The sequence below is a fragment of the Gastrolobium bilobum genome, unplaced genomic scaffold (genome assembly GCF_033153095.1).
Source record: "Gastrolobium bilobum isolate Gb01-03AN ecotype WA unplaced genomic scaffold, APGP_CSIRO_Gbil_v1 utg3288, whole genome shotgun sequence".
Taxonomy (NCBI): Eukaryota; Viridiplantae; Streptophyta; class Magnoliopsida; order Fabales; family Fabaceae; genus Gastrolobium; species Gastrolobium bilobum.
Window position 1 is genome coordinate 409,055 of NW_026899098.1, and position 16,578 is coordinate 425,632.

Below are 16,578 nucleotides of genomic sequence, written 5' to 3' on the forward strand. Positions count from 1 at the left end.
CAGAACCTACACACCGAGACGAGAAGATCGCAACCAGCCGCGGCCGGAGAGGAGCTGCCACGCGCCGCCAGAGTGGAGGAGAGTGGCCAAGCTTCAACGCGCGCGTGTGGCCTTAAAACTGGATGAGACCTGTGGCGTTGGAACCGTGCGGCAAAGACGATCACGGCGGTATGTGGATCGTCGGAAACGGTGACCGGACGGTGGTTCTGGACGAGACAGAAGCTGTATGCGGAGAGAAAAGCGTCCGGAAACTGACAATGAGACAGCTTCGGAAAAAAAATAAACGACGATGAACAATGGGTTCACCGAAATTTTTTTTTTTAAAAGTTCCTTAGGCTCTTGATACCATGTTAAATAACAAGAGAAAAGAGAGGAACATTTGAAATATTTCTGTGTGTATTTAACGAATGAGGGATGTACAATATATAAGCAAACTAATGGGCTAAGCCCAAACCTAATGTAATCTGACCTAATACAAAATAAAGAAACCCTAATTACAAAATAAGAAAAACCTAATTACAATATTTCTAACATATTTCGTAGTTATCAAGAGAACCAATGGCAATGGATAAGGGACAATAGCCACTAGTCTTGTAACAGTAAGACTGAAATGTATAAAATTAACCAACCAATAGGACAAGCAAATTAAATTCAAACCATCATTAAATTATATCACACAGTTTGATGCCATTACATTCTCAATTGAAAAAGCAAAACCCATAAAACCTAATACAATATGTAGCTCAAGTAACAAAAACCTTGTGATTCGGCTATCTAAAACTCTAACTGGAACTGCAAATTTCTGACACGTAACACTTCAGACCTTTTAGTCGAATAAACTGAAACCCATATCCTGTAGAACAAAGATGAGATATACAATTATTAGCAGAGAGTCGTGTGAATTTACTAAGTAACAATCAATAGTGCTTCAATTTTGAAACTTACATCGTCAGACTCTTCTTTCTCTTCTACCTTCTTTTCCTCCTTTGCTTCAGCAGCAGGTGCTGCGCCACCAGCTGCAGCACCTCCCACAGGAGCAGCAGCAGCAGCAACTGCGCCGCCACCACCGGAAGGTACTGAAGCCAACTTCTCTCTTCCGCTAGCAATTAGCTCAGCAATATCTTTGCCCTCGACTTCAGTTAAGAGCAACTCGATCTTCTCATCCTCAGCCTCAGCTCCAACTATTAATCATAAACAAAAAAGAATTCACTCCAGACAATTCAAAATTCAATGTTGCACTCGCTTCATGATGGAGGTTTCCTATACTCATAAACCAAAAAAATAATCATAAAATTATATTAAAAAAAAGAGGTTATATTTTTGTATTACAACCATTTTCATTATCATTGAACGGTAAAATGGCAACAAGTAAGAGCTGTTGATTTGACCTTAATCCAAACATAACAAAGTGGTTATAAAAAGTTGTAAATACTAACTCTCCCTATATATATATATATATATATATATATATTTCCTCCTAAAAAGCTACACAATAACAGATCAAGGGGAAAATCCATGCGTAATTTACAGGATAAAAATGAAGCCAAACCTTATTCAATTATGGTCCACGAAAAATTCAGTTTCAATATTTCCAAGCTACATAGACAACATACATATTTAACTACATCTCATATTTTAAATTATTGATTTTTATTTATCTGATCATCAATTCTACATATCCCAAACTTATATTAACATTAAAAAAAAAAAAAACAGATACTTTGTCCTTACATTCTAGGATATAATGCAAAGAAGGTGCTATAACAGCTGAGTATTAAGAAGCCAGTTCAGAAATCTAATGTAGAAAACTACTAATACCTCAACGATTCACCCAGAAAACATAAGTGATTGATTAAAATACACACACACAAAAAAAGGAAAAAAAAAGGAAAAAGAAAAAAACCTCTACCAGATTAGAAATAACAAGAAAGTTAAGCAGAAATTGGGATTACTCACCCGATCCCAGGATGTTTTTGAGATCATCCGCTGAAGGAGATGAATTCCCTCCCAATACTGCCAACAAATAAGCAGCTATGACCTTCATATCTGACTCCAAAATCAGCTAACAACAATAGTTAGTAACACAAATCAACAACACGTGAAAATGAAATTAGTTGTGAGAGAACGAAAGCATACTTGCTGGATGTGATAAAGGACAGCGATTTTAATTTTGATTTTGTTATTAGGGTTTCCACTGAGAATGGTACTCTGATATAACTAGGGTTTTCAGCACTTCGTACTTAATCTTTTTGGATTTTCAATAATACCCCTCATCGTGTTTATTTCATTGCTGGTAGTGAGAGCAAATATTTTGAGAGTATAAAGTTACATTAGTGATAGAGCTCCTAATATGGGTTCAGTTCCGGCTAACCAATCTCACTTGGGTGAGTTAAAATGGAGTCGGTTGAGTTTTTTTTATTATGTAGTATTTTATTTCTCACTAACTTTTTGTAATATAATTTTTTTTTATCTTACTACTCCAAAAAAAAAAAAAAAAAAAAGAAAGAAAAAAATTTATTTATGACAAAGGTTATCTCTTTATGACAAATGTTATCTATTTATGAAAGTAAAAATAAGTTCCTCGAAAAATATTTGACTAATTATTAATATACATTTAAACTTGAGATTGGAAAAAAAACTAAGTGGAGTGAGAAATAAAAATAAAGACTATTATAAAATTAATAAAATATTTTTTTTTATTTTTTATTTTTTAAACGAGTTGACCCGTCAACCCACTATAAAAACGGGCTGGGTTGGACTTTTTAACCCATATTCAAAAGACAGGGCGGGACGGGTCAACCCATATCTTGTAAGTATTTTTTTTCCTCATTATGTAATATAATAGGCAAATATTTTTTTTAAAATATTGCATTTTAAATAAATAAATACAAAATTGTAGCAATTTGAAATGTATTTACCAATGTTTAGCAACCAGTTGCGCCCAAATTGAGACACAACTGGTGGTGCCCAAAAACAAGTGCAAATGGGGATCAGTTGCGCTCTACTTTGGATGTAATTGGTCGCACTCAAAAGCATATGCGTATGAGGCTAGGTCGGGCCCAAATTTAGGTGTATTTGGGGGTGAATCGCGCCCAAAAATAGGTGTGATCAGCCATCTACATATATACCCCTACTTCACTTTCTCATTTCACTCCATCTCTCTAACCTCTTTAGGATTTTGCTATGACTTCTCTCAAGAAGTCTCTTTGACACCCCTCTAAGTTTTTTGCATGTCGAAGCTCTATTATTCAAGCTAGTCTTAATATTTGCTTTCTATAGTTTAAATTACAACAAGAGATATGCAATAATAGTGATTTAGGATATGATTAGTGACTTATTTTTTGAATAGTGACCTAGGATGTTGTTAGAGACTTATTTTATGAATAGTGACCTAGGATATGATTAGTGACTTATAACATGTTAAGTGGCTAGAAAAATGATTAGTGACTTAGGTCATGATTAGTGACTTATTATATGCTTCGTGATTTTATTCATATTTAATAATTTTATTAAGCTTAGTGACTTATAATATGCCTACTGATTTTGTTCTTAGTTTGTAAATTTTATAATGCCAGGTGACTTAGGACATACTTAATAAATTTTATTATGCTTAGTGATTTTGCCTTAAAAATAATGATTTATGAATATTTAATATAATATATTTTATATTTTACATTATCATGACTTTTACAATGTTCAATATATTTTGTATTAGGGATTTTAAATATATTTAATTAAATGAATTGTAATTGCATTTTTTACAGTACAAACATTAAGAATTTAATAATAATAATTTATATTAGGGTTATGGCTAACTCTTTACCGTCTGAGTCTCCTCGATCTTCTGCACACGGTGGATCTGATGCTAAGACAGGCGATCCGTAAGCGACGCACACAACGCTGACACATTTCGCAGGCAATGTGGAATGAGGGGACTTACTCAGATTGGATTTATACATGTCGTGCGCATACAACATAATGACTTTTAAATTATATATATTATATTGTGTTGTAATTTAGTAATTGTAAATTGCTAAATTTGACACTATTTGATAAAAAAATTTATACTTTTTAGATTTATGCTAGCCACATTAGTGCTCTGGTTGAGAGGTGGAGACTAGAAATACACATTTTCATAAGTTGTAGGGCGAGATGACTATCACTTTGCAGGACGTAGTGGCTATTTTGGGATTGCTTACTGAAGGGAAAGTAGTTATCGAACCTACAGGCTTGGATTTGGAACTAGTGTGGCTGCCAACCAAGATGGACATTATCCACTGCAGATAATATGCTTCGGTGTCGATAAAAAAAGAGACATATATTTGACTTCTAGGTGATATGCATACAAATATTAGCGAGAAAATATGACCAAGCTTCCAAGGTCTCGCCTTCAACAACGGCAAATGAAAGTGCAATAGTTCATTATTTCCATCCTCAGTTGTCTCAATCAATAATTTTCCTTTGTACTTGCCTTATAAATAATGCCATCAATTTGGATTACTTAACAGTTTGCAAAAATTGAATGCCTCACAACACTGTCTAAATGTCCAAAAAATGCGATGAAAGACACGTTTTCCATGACTAGTAGATGATGGACAACATTATTATTTGTTTGATGATGAGAAACAGAACCTGGCGAGAAGCGGAGCATGTATTCACACACCTCGGCAAAAATGCATAAGATATTTTCCAATTACCATAGATTGTTGCAATTGGTTTCTGTATCGTACACCATGTCTTTCTATAAGAGTATTTGAACCCATAATGATTAGTGATCTCATCTCTTGAATTAGTGCAATTGACATAAATAGTTCCTCCTTTATCATCCTTATCAATCAAAATTTCAAGTATACGTCAAGACAAACACTAATACCACACTTTTTTAATGTATAAGAAAAATCTATAAGAGCATACCTAGTATAAGTGAAGCAATAAGATCAGAATCGAGTTGTCTCTGATCTTGGAAAATATGGTCATTCAAGCAATTGTGATCTCCACCTCTTTTTGTAATTATACACATTTCATGATACTTCGATTTCATTGCCCTAACCCTCCACAGGCAACCATCCTCATGGGCACGATATTTCTAGCTTAACTTTGTAGGCATACTCTCAACCATAAGAGTTATGGAGAGGAAATGAGTTTATATAGGGAAAGAGGGAGGTGATGGATTGTGTAGATCAAGTCAAGTGGCATCATCGTGTGTGTTGCGCCCAAAATGGGACGTAATAATGGGCTAGTTGCGCCTAAAAACAAGCATGAATGGGGGCCAGTCGAGCCCCTTTTAGGCACGACCAGTTACGCCCAAAATGAGGCACGATTGGCCCCTATTCGTGCTTGCTTTTGGGCTTGACTAGCCTAGTATTGTGAGTCATTTTGGACGCAACTGGTTGCTACACATTCGTAAATAGATTTCAAATTTTTATAATGTTGTATTTATTTATTTAAAATGCAATATTTTAATTTTTTTTGCGTATAAAATTTGTAAGCAATAGATAAATTCTTTATTTATTTATTTTCTCCAATTTTTATCCACAAAACTAATGGATTTAACAGGAGTTATTTAATTAAACTCATTGATAGTGTTTTTTAATATGTGATTAATTGAGTTTAAATTTGATATATTATAATGAAAATTTTATACTATCATGCAATAAAGTATTAATGCTTCATTAAAAATATTTATTTTGGTAAATAGTGATTAAGATGGTAAAACTTTCATGATTTGATATTATATAATTGAATGATAATATGAAAATTTTACATTAACATTCCAACAAATTAATTCCTGTCAAATTTTAAGGTGACAAATTTGTGACGTGTAATTTTCTTTATTTGAGAAGGGCTACTAAAAAAGCAAATACTTTGAACCCTAAAGACACATAATGCAATTTCTCATAAAGTCAATGTAATTATATTTTGTTTTGTGACAAATGTTTAGGATAGGCAAAATTGCCCAATTCTAAGGACATAACATGCTCAAATATTTGTATAAAAAAAAAGCTCAAATATCAATAAATCCTTATAACTATATTTATAAATTATTTACTAATACAAGATGGCCGGTAAAAGTTAACGGGTTTTATAAGAGTTATGTTATAGGAAAAGTGATTGTGTAATGTTATAGAGATTCGTTTTGCGTGCCGTAGTTTTTTTTTTTTGTTTCAAAAAATGTGAGCCCCACAAAATGTTGTGTATGTAAAAAACTTATGCAAACCCCAAAGTAAACATATATCTTTGTATGGGATGCAGTTGCTTGTTGGCAAAAGTTTAGATATCCTTTTACTATTGTTCTTATTAGGGATTTTTATTAACAAGTATCTTTAAGATGCCAAAGATTGAAGCCCAACAATTGACAAAGCATTGCCCAACAATTAAAATGAGAGGATAAAATTTGTGAAAATTTAATAGAAGCCCAACCTCAAGCTTTATTTTTTTTAGTACGACGAGTTCGGGTTTGAAGTAACCTTAATGATGTGGAGCGTGACCGGGTTGGGTAAAATCTCGCCTTTGAGAAGCATAAGTTGATGCGTTAATTAATTTATGACTGATATCGTTTTAGATAACAATCCAACAATAAAATGAAAATTGGCAAGACATGAGAAAGGAGAACTGGACTGTTAAGTGGCTTGACATGTATACACAAAAATTTGCAACTACATAATTCTCAAAGCTATGCAAAAATTTTCCTCATCCCCATCAGGCAAGATCAATTTCAAATGATGGAAATTTTGAAATTGGGAGGTTTAAAGTTCTTATCTCCAACATAAATGAATTAAAAACTAAAATAATTCATTTCTAAACCCCAACAAATATTTATAATACTATTCTAAGATCCCTCTAAATAATGTAACAAATTTATCACTACAAGAAAGTTATCACAACTGGGAGGGGGCACATAACCAGGTGCAAACCCTGACGGTCAACCAGCACCTCGAGAACTAACTTTGCGTAGCTGATCCCCCAATTGACTCATCCTCTATTTCTGTTATCTATGCCTTGCTTCAAGAACTGCAACCTTTTTCTGCATAAAATTCATATATTACAAAATACAACTGCACAAGTAAATAGAAGCAGGGAGGGATATTTACATAGTACCAGCAATCAACCACATCAACACTTAATTGTTGAAACTAGGACATTAACAGGTTCTGACAATTAAACCCATCTAATTAGACAGACTATCAGCAATTTGATACAGACCTTCTACTCAAATTTCTAGAAATAAGAACAATAACATAGATTCTTGGCCTGAATAATATCAGTTTTTATATATCTTTAACAAAGGCAATTCCAAGAACAGTAAACAGAGACAATTTCAGAGATAAGGAAATTACAAGGAAACAAGAAAGGAAATGACAATGCAGAAATATAAAAGATATTGTGAGACAATTCTAGAGGTCTCACTCTCTCCCAATATCCAAAAGGATTCCAAGCTTCCCAAAGATTCCAGATACCCTTACTCTTCTCCTTACTTGCTATTTAACCATCTCAACCTCCCTTTCCACGCCATTCTGTTGAAACTGATTTGCTGAGTCAGAAAAGGCTGGACCCACATTATTTTAATCCTTCCTATACATACATGATCTTGGGCCATATCGTATCAATACTTCCCCCCTTTAAGCACCTTGTCCTCAAGGTGCAGATCAACTCTTGAGAACTTTATTCCGAGATCCCATTGCTTAAATTGTAAGGCCAATGTATATCTGCAACATATTGATCTCCTCCTAGGTCCCATAGCATTTTGGAATTCGTTCCATTATCATCCTTAAACACAAGTAGAGCCAAACCACCAAATATACTAGGAACAACTTCGATTGCAGATTGCTCAACCATGCCCACATTAGAAGGGAGATCCCAACATATATACTTGAAAGTGCCTCTCTAGCAAGTGGTTTGAAAACATATCTTTTACTCTGGAATATTTTTACAAACACCTAGCGGATGCTCTTCAGAAACCAAAAACCCAAAGACAGCACAGCCAGCGTTATATGAATGATCCCAATGCCCTCTCGCGTGGAACCCTCATCGTCCTTCCAATCAATAAACGAGGACGTATCGGCACAACAAAAAAACAAAAGCTTCGGGCAATTAGAAAAAACAGTTATCCATGTTTCATGCTCGTGGACCCAAAGTATCTCACATCAGAAGTACAATTTCCTGCCAACTGCTCCAGGTTAGGAAACAACGAGGTGACGGTTTTGTTTTCGTAAAATGTGAAGCTCCTTATGAATGAATTTGTTAGTAAGGTGATGTTACGATCAACCCTTGATGGGTTTAAAGCAGGTGTTTTGGGGCTAATTGAATCAATCAGCACCTTGGGCTTTCCATCCCAATCCTCAAGTATCTTACGGGCGGGATTGAAGATAGTTTGGGTCAGGCTTATTGGATCAGTAAAATGGACCAATGGGTCTATGTCCAATCCAATGGGCTTACTTAAAATTCCTGGTTCTTGGGTAATCCAATCCAACACATCTAGTTGCTGTCCATATTCTTTAACTTCACTTATCTCAAGTAGATTCATGGGCTCACAAGCCCAGTCTTTCAACAAAACAAAATCATATAGAGAAAAATCACGTAGTTGGGCTAGAAACGACAACACCTCAATTTGGGCCGATCTAAAATTTGATCCAACTCCCTTTCTGACCAGTTCCTTCTACTTTGCCTCTCCTTGCCAACGATTTCTCACGCGGCTCTGATACGCTACCTGGGAACTTTGGAGCTTTGAAGGTTTGGATCTCCAGTGGCCATGTCTGTGGTGGGTTGGTCGTCTCCGTCAATGGCAACGGTGTCTCGTCAACCTTCACCAGCGTTTCTCCTTGATTTTTCTGGTCATCTCCCTCCTCCACTGCCACCATGTTTTCCATGATCTCTGACTTCTCCAACACACAATTTCTTGGTGGCTTCATTGCTGGTTGTGGAGGTTCTAGATCCGCCCCCATAATCACTTCTTCTTTCTCTACCTTCAACTGTTTTGTCTCCGCTTCCGAACACACAGAAGAATTGAAGGTTTCATGCTCTGATCCGGTGTCGTCGTCTTCCAAGCAAACTTCCGGTTGAAATTCCTTGAAGAAAGCTTTTAAAAATGTCCACCAACTAGCTTTTTGGTTATTCCATTTCCAGAATCAGTACCAAATACGAGCATGACCGGTGAACCGCTTCACAACTTCCTTTTGTTTTTCATGGTCTGAAATTCCATATGCCTCAAAATACTGCTCAGCCTGGATCGACCATCCCCACACATCTTCCTCACTAGAAAATATAGGAATTATGATTTTGCGAAATTGTTTTTCCATTTTTTTTTTCAAATCTCCCCAGATCAGAGAGCTCTGATACCAATTGATACAGACCTTCTACTCAAATTTCTAGAAATAAGAACAATAACATAGATTCTTGGCCTGAATAACATCAGTTTTTATATATCTTTAACAAAGGCAATTCCAAGAACAGTAAACAGAGACAATTTCAGAGATAAGGAAATTACAAGGAAACAAGAAAGGAAATGACAATGCAGAAATATAAAAGATATTGTGAGACAATTCTAGAGGTCTCACTCTCTCCCAATATCCAAAAGGATCCCAAGCTTCCCAAAGATTCCAGATACCCTCACTCTTCTCCTTCCTTGCTATTTAACCATCTCAACCTCCCTTTCCACGCCATTCTGTTGAAACTGATTTGCTGAGTCAGCAAAGGCTGGGCCCACATTATTTTAATCCTTCCTATACATACATGATCTTGGGCCAGATCGTATCACAATTAGTTCCACATCTCTAGCTATGTCCCTATGGTAACACCAGGTCCAAACCATTTGATACTCCAATAATCATTATTGATAGCAATAATTTGTTGAAAGATATTAAGAAACTGAAATTCCAAATGTAATTACAAGATCCATGGACCACACGACTATATAGCCAATAAAACCATCCTGTATGATTGATAACTAATATGACAAAAGACTTTTCATGAATTTCCATGAGAGAGATTAAAATATTTCAAAATCAACCCTGCTTCACAAAATCAACCATATTTTCATGACAAAATTATGGATGATAAACCTTACTTGGAATCAGTAAGGCGGCCATGCAAGCTCCATCTTTGGCGGAAACCTTCCATGCCCTCAACTCCACTAGCAAGAATCAGGCGCCTATACATTTGAAATGAAGGTACTTAAGACATCCAGAGATTGAAAATTTTCTACATCATATTCATATAGCGACACGTCAAATAATTAGTATGAATGCCAAAGTGAACACTCAGAGAGTTAATGTCAGCCAATAGAAATATTGAAGACCATAAGGCAATCCAAGGGCACTTATAAATTTAGTTTCAAGTGATTAATACCTAAAGAGAACCTACTTTATGCAAATTCATTGCAAATCTCAAGAAAGCAAGGTACTTAGATTGGTGACTAGTTTGGAAAAAAAAACCTTTTATCCTGAATTATTTATTTATTTATTTTTAATATTCACCTGTATTCCAAATGGGAAATAATAAGAAAAAATATTCTTCCTTAGCATCTGGGTTGCATTTAAATTCATGTTTTGGGGATAAGTCCAACTAAACTTTTGGAAGAGCAATATGCTGCTGTAGCCTGCAGCTTCCACAATATAAGAGAAATAATATGATAATGATAACAAATAATCGTGCTCACAGAAGGCCTTATCCAGAAATTTTGTGGTTTGATATCTTAGGAAAAATCCTTCCTCAGGATCTGCAATAAGCTGGCTTTACGCTCCTTCAGGATATGCTAGGCAAATAAACAATCTACACAATTTACCAAATATGGACCACATAAGGACTATTTGAATATACCTCTCCAATGATGTAACTTCTGCCTCAAGCTGGGAAGCCCTATCCTTGGCTTCATTTAAAGGCATTGATGAACCCAATTTAAATTCACTATCTTCAAGCCGCTTCCTTATCTCCTTGTCCTGCAATTTGTTTTTCTCAAAAAAGAAAAAATGAAACAGAAACAATGTTAGATCTAATAAACTGAGTTGCACTTCCTAAGTCTCTATCTCAAATTTTAACTGTGAGTAAATATTGTGCATATGTTAAGATCATTCAAAGAAAGTAAGACATGAGTTGAAGTAGTAAAATGGAGGAGAGGGAGAGAGGAGGAAGAAAGAACAAAGAAAAGAATATCTACAACAGATAACAATGATCTCACCCTTCTTTCAGCACATTGTTTATACAGAGCAATCTCATCTTGACAGAATGGTTCAATGTCATTGATTTGCAAGCCTACAAGATTTAAATGAAGCTTATAAGATGTACAGACATCTAATGTTTATACCTTTAAAACAAACAACAAAAATCATGTTACTTATCACATTTATCAGTGGACTAAACCTTGTTGAAGTTTAACAACTTAAACTCTCCAGTCAGGTCACCCAATAAATGTTGATTACAAGCCAATGTAGTTACTTAATTTTTTGTTTACATGTATTAATTCCACTATAGTAATACAAAATCCCATGAGCTGAAGTTCCTAATTCTTATTACTAAAACAACAAAGCCATTCATGTTTATCAAAACCAAAATATAAAAGCAAATCCGAAGGCTTATTTTTTGAATAGTGAATGGTAAGATACAAGTTCAATTATTAAAAATAATATAAAATATTTTTTTCACATAATAAAACTGCAAAAACAAGAATATAAATAAGTAATTCTAATTTTCTTCTACTTTTATTTCTTTTTCAAAGCACATTGATTTTCTTATATTTTCATTTCCTTACTTTTTCATGCACATTAATTATTAGGGTTTCTCCATGCCCTTCTCTCTCAATTATCTAAAACCTAGCAATGAAAAGCAATTTTGGTGACAAATTGGTTGAAGACATGCATCAAATCGCATGAAATCAGATGGTTTATAGTTTTATGCAACCACAGGAATTAAAAAAAAGAAGAAAAAAGAACAGCTACCCATGGTTAATAATAAAAGGATGGAAAAAAAAAAAAAAAGACTTACACAAAAACATATTTCTGAGAATTCCATCACACAAATCAACACCATGAAGCACATGGGAGGCAATTTCTGGTGGTACTGTAGGTGATGGAGGACCCATCATTAGATCATCACCAACCAAAATTGTTTCATCCATAGTTGGCTGTGAATCAACTGAAACCCACACATACAAGTTTATCAACGTTCATTCTCATATCTCCCTCATGTTATTTCCAAAAAAATTGAACCTTTCAATTTTGATTACAAGGTAAAGAACCAAAAACAACTTAACACAAAAATGAATATTTAAATAATAGATTGTCATCACTGAGATCACTTACCATCCATGGTTGCTTTCCAATATTCCTTCCCGCAAAAATGCAACAATTACTGAAACGAAAGTATGTAGGAATTACAGTACTGTCATATATGTAGTTTGCTACTGGTGAGTGAAGAATGCTTCTGGGTTGAACCGAACCGACCCGACCCCTGACGTAAATGGACTGGTTCGGGGATAAACCCGCGACACTTGACCCAACCGGCTCAAACCCACCTTGACTATTTGTTGAATGAATTTTTGAAGGAATTAATATAACTCATTTAAAATTAAAAGACAATAACACTTTTATTTTTTAAATTATAAAAACTAATAATCGTTATGCATTTTTTATTTGGAAAAAATATTTATCATTTTAAAAAAAGAAAGTTATGTCATTTTTAATGAAATTACGTTATTTTAATTTGTTTATACATTCTCTTTCCTTCACTGTTTTTTTCTTCCTAATTTTATATAAAAAAAAATAACAAAATATATCAAAACGACATAATTTCATTAAAAATAACACAAAGTTGTGTCATTTAAAATAATAAATATTTTTCTCATTTATTTTTATTTATTACTTTTTCTTTTTTGCTTTTAATTCAAAATGATATTTGTGATGCAAATCTCTCGAGTCTCAACTACTAGAAAATATTTCCAAGAATTGTATTATTTAAAATCTGAATTTCAGTCCTTTATCTGTGAGTATAATTTACATATCATGTTGGTAATTAATTTATCATTTTGAACAGCAGATAAAAAGTGAAATGAGATTTTTTTTTTATGATTTATTCTCTGAGAAACAATGGCCTTTTTTTGGTAACAACAAGTGACCGATTTTTCTTTTTTAATAGATAAAGGTGACCTATTTTGTTCTTAGCAGTTGTATTCTGAACATATATTTTTAATTTTATTTCTACACTTCGAAATAACTTCATGCAATTCTTATGGTGTTATAATGACAACAAAAGAAGGTTGAACACAATTACACATATTGTATAGAAATTAAATAAAAAAAATGAGTTTTGTTAAAAATAAAAATAAAGTTGAATATTATATATTTCTATGTAAACACCAAAAATATAGTTCAAACCACAATAATGACCAGGTTGATATGTCAGCATGAGTCATGCACCTCTGTACTCATCTCCACAATCACCAATCACTTTAAGGAGGTCCTTTCCTTTTCCTGAGGCTTCTCTTATGCTATTCACATCATCATCATCAAGAACAAGTGAAAATATAGCATTGGAGTCTTGAATATGTTCTGACAAGCCAAGTCTCACACCAAGATTTACAATAACCAAAATATATTATTTTTCTTATTTATTATTATTATTATTATTATTAATCTATTATTGAGGTTCATGGTGTCAACCTTAATTAGTTAAAGTGCTAGGCCAATTTATTATAAGATTTTAAATTAATTAGAATAGCAATTTTCTGCAGAGAAATATATCAACTTCACCTGATCTAATATATACTTCACAGCAACAGTGGGGGATCGAAACACCATGTTTAGAAGCTACTTGTTTAAGAGTTCGAAGCAGTCCCTGGAACAAACTCCATCCTCCCCAAGCATCTACCATTTGCCATGTGATGCAAAGTATAGCAAAACACATGAATATAACTGTGTTAGAGATATAAACCGAAGACAAAGATTTCACCATGGCTAATATTACTAGATATAATATAAAACTATTCCCACGTACATTCTTAATTTTTGGGATAGTTTGGTTCTTAATATGACAAGGATACAAATTCAAATCCCACCCTCCTCATGTAGACTACATATTGACTAAGAGTTATTTATGATTAATAACTTCCACTCTGCTAGACCTTTTTCTTTTTACCTAAACAGTTCAGAGAGGATAGAAAATTTCTATAGAGCACCAATGAAGGTGCGGAAAGTTTCTTAAATTACCTACAAATAACTAACGGTGGTCATGAATGTCAGGTGGGTTCAGAGGGAGTTCGTGGCAGGAGACCACCATCAATGGACTAAGCTACTCCAATCATAGCAAGTGAGTCCGATACTACATTTTAACCAAAAACTTTAAAGCATTGAATTTATGGGTCGATCCTCTTATATCCACCTCACTTAACTCATTACCAACTAATATGAGATTCATTATACTTGAATAACCCAACAATGAAATCATACCTTTTTGTACTTTTGGAGTGAGGGAGTGTTTATTGCAGGACCACCAAATGGAATAGCTAAGTTGACATCAAGGAACTTCTCAGACAATAGACCACCCATTACTGTACCATATCTGCATCACAAACTGATCTACTCAGAGAAAAAAAGAAAAGAAATTGGTAGTTTTGTTTTCCTTCACTTTCATCTCATATTTGGGAGAACTATTTTCTACAGCTGAAATAGATTTTTTTTTTATAAAGGGGTACAGTATAAGTTTGACTCCTGTAAGCTCACAAAGCTCTGCCATTCTCTGTTGGGGACGAATATCAACAATTGAATGTTGCACCTGATATATACCAATAAGAACCACGTACTATCAGTTATTACTAGAAGGATTGTGATATGAGAAATTAAGCACTTGGACTTACTTGATTGCTCACAACAGGAATCTCATTTTCAAGAATAATTTGTAATCTCTCCGTATCAAAATTTGTCAGAGCCACAGTCTTGATTTTACCTCCACAGGGCTAATTGAAGTAGTTTGATCAAATAAAAAAATGTGAATTTCTTAACCATTTTTTCAGAAACAAAACCAACCTTCTTCTTTCAAGTCCGTGAGGTGTTTTAGTGCATCAATATAGCTTGGATTTGAATAATCCCACCTAAATCCATTAGAGATAGAGGATAATTGTCATAAGAATCTTAAGCTTCAGAGAATTAGAATTATCTTGCACCGTAGTTTCAGCTAGACAACGGAAACCAATTATTCATTTTAGTTATAGACTAGGAAGCAAAATGGACGAATTTTCATGTCATGGATAACATTGATGGTTTTGATTCTCCCTAAAAACTTTAAGAATTGTAAAATGTTGACATGACCCTTGATAGCCACGACTGAGAGAGATTAAATACCAATGAAACTGAAGCATGTCCAAGGAATCCACATCCATTCTCTTCCTTGAAACATTAATGTTCTCTCTTACATAGCTACTTGTCATTTTAAGTGGCGGTGGCATCCATTTAGTGAGACTGCATCAAATGATACAAATGGATAAGACAATACCTTCCCTTATGTTTTTAATCACAACTTAAAAGTATATAGTAGGATATATAATAGCCACATACATATCAATATCAATTAAACCACCAATCACGTGAATCAATTGGTAAAAGATTATTCCAGCTTAATTAGTGATATCAAGTTCGAGTCCTGGAAATAGAGAGAACTTTGTCATTCATGTAGTACTACCTAACTCGAATCAGACTAATCGAGTAATCGATCAATGCATGGATAATATTAAAAAAAAGATAAAAAATATCAAGTCGCTTAATCAACTCACCCTCTGATCTGTTCCAACAATTCTGGTGGACGCTCACGACAAACTCATTTGATGAAAATACCATACAAATCTTCAGCAAGCCCATCTGCAAACCCAAAAAAGAACAAAACAATGAAAAAACAATTCTCAAAATCTTTATGCAATGTCATTCCACACCCACCATTCATAACATCTTAACAATCACATTCCAAACTCAAAACTATTAGTCTCTATTAAGTTGCATATACATACATATATCAGCCATGTCAAAAGTGGTGAGTCCAGCATCAGCATATCTAAGCATAGCATCAACAGCATCATCTCTATCAATTCTGCCCCACCCACCACTCGTTTGCCACATCTCGTTCACAACTCGACATATATCCAATGAATCATTACCATTCTTGACCACAATGCGCTTGTTATCCTGTGTGAGCACACACTCATATGTTCTCACATGCTTCTGTTTTCGTGTTGCAACACCTCTCCTAGTTAGTGTTTCGTTTGGACTGAAAGTGAATTTGCTCAAAGAATGCCGCAATAATGACATTTCCAAACTCCCCAAATCAAATGCCTATAATAGCATTACCAGACACACAAACGAGGTAACTCCTTTTAGTAACTTTACTCTTGTTGCTCTAAATAACTAAGCAAAAATAGAGCCATTGACAAAGTGCAATGTCAGTGTTCTACGTTGCTCTCCACCATATATATATATATATATATATATATATATATATATATATATATATATATATAAAAGTAGGATCATTTGACACCGGTGTCAAATTTGAAGTTTGACACCTCATCTAAGAGCCGTTAGATCAAAAAAGATCAACGACTCT

General features: G+C 34.1%; 2 protein-coding genes and 1 pseudogene across 4 annotated transcripts; all 3 read right to left on the bottom strand.

Annotated features, from left to right (window-relative positions):
* Nucleotides 1-645: 645 nt before the first annotated feature.
* LOC133287162 (large ribosomal subunit protein P2A-like) lies at nt 646-2,322 on the bottom strand. Of its 2 annotated transcripts, none has more exons than XM_061484725.1 (4): nt 2,137-2,322; nt 1,957-2,062; nt 946-1,181; nt 646-853 (listed from the first exon to the last, which is right to left on the bottom strand). In XM_061484725.1, the coding sequence occupies exons 2-4, from the start codon at nt 2,042-2,044 to the stop codon at nt 827-829; spliced, it is 351 nt and encodes a 116-aa protein (XP_061340709.1). In that variant the 5' UTR covers nt 2,045-2,062; nt 2,137-2,322; the 3' UTR covers nt 646-826. The 2 variants fall into 2 exon arrangements, with proteins under 2 accessions (XP_061340709.1, XP_061340708.1); XM_061484724.1 differs by having other exon boundaries at nt 1,957-2,046; nt 2,137-2,320.
* Nucleotides 2,323-6,625: 4,303 nt separating this feature from the next.
* Nucleotides 6,626-12,405, bottom strand: LOC133287196 (uncharacterized). 2 transcript variants are annotated; one of them, XM_061484764.1, is made up of 6 exons: nt 12,294-12,405; nt 11,977-12,126; nt 11,174-11,247; nt 10,816-10,934; nt 10,064-10,147; nt 6,626-7,024 (listed from the first exon to the last, which is right to left on the bottom strand). In XM_061484764.1, exons 1-6 carry the CDS (start codon nt 12,298-12,300, stop codon nt 6,973-6,975), a joined length of 486 nt encoding a protein of 161 aa, XP_061340748.1. In that variant the 5' UTR covers nt 12,301-12,405; the 3' UTR covers nt 6,626-6,972. The 2 variants fall into 2 exon arrangements, with proteins under 2 accessions (XP_061340748.1, XP_061340747.1); XM_061484763.1 differs by having other exon boundaries at nt 10,816-10,949.
* Nucleotides 12,406-13,398: 993 nt separating this feature from the next.
* LOC133287168 (flagellar radial spoke protein 5-like) lies at nt 13,399-16,283 on the bottom strand (annotated as a pseudogene).
* Between the last annotated feature and the right edge of the window lie 295 nt (nt 16,284-16,578).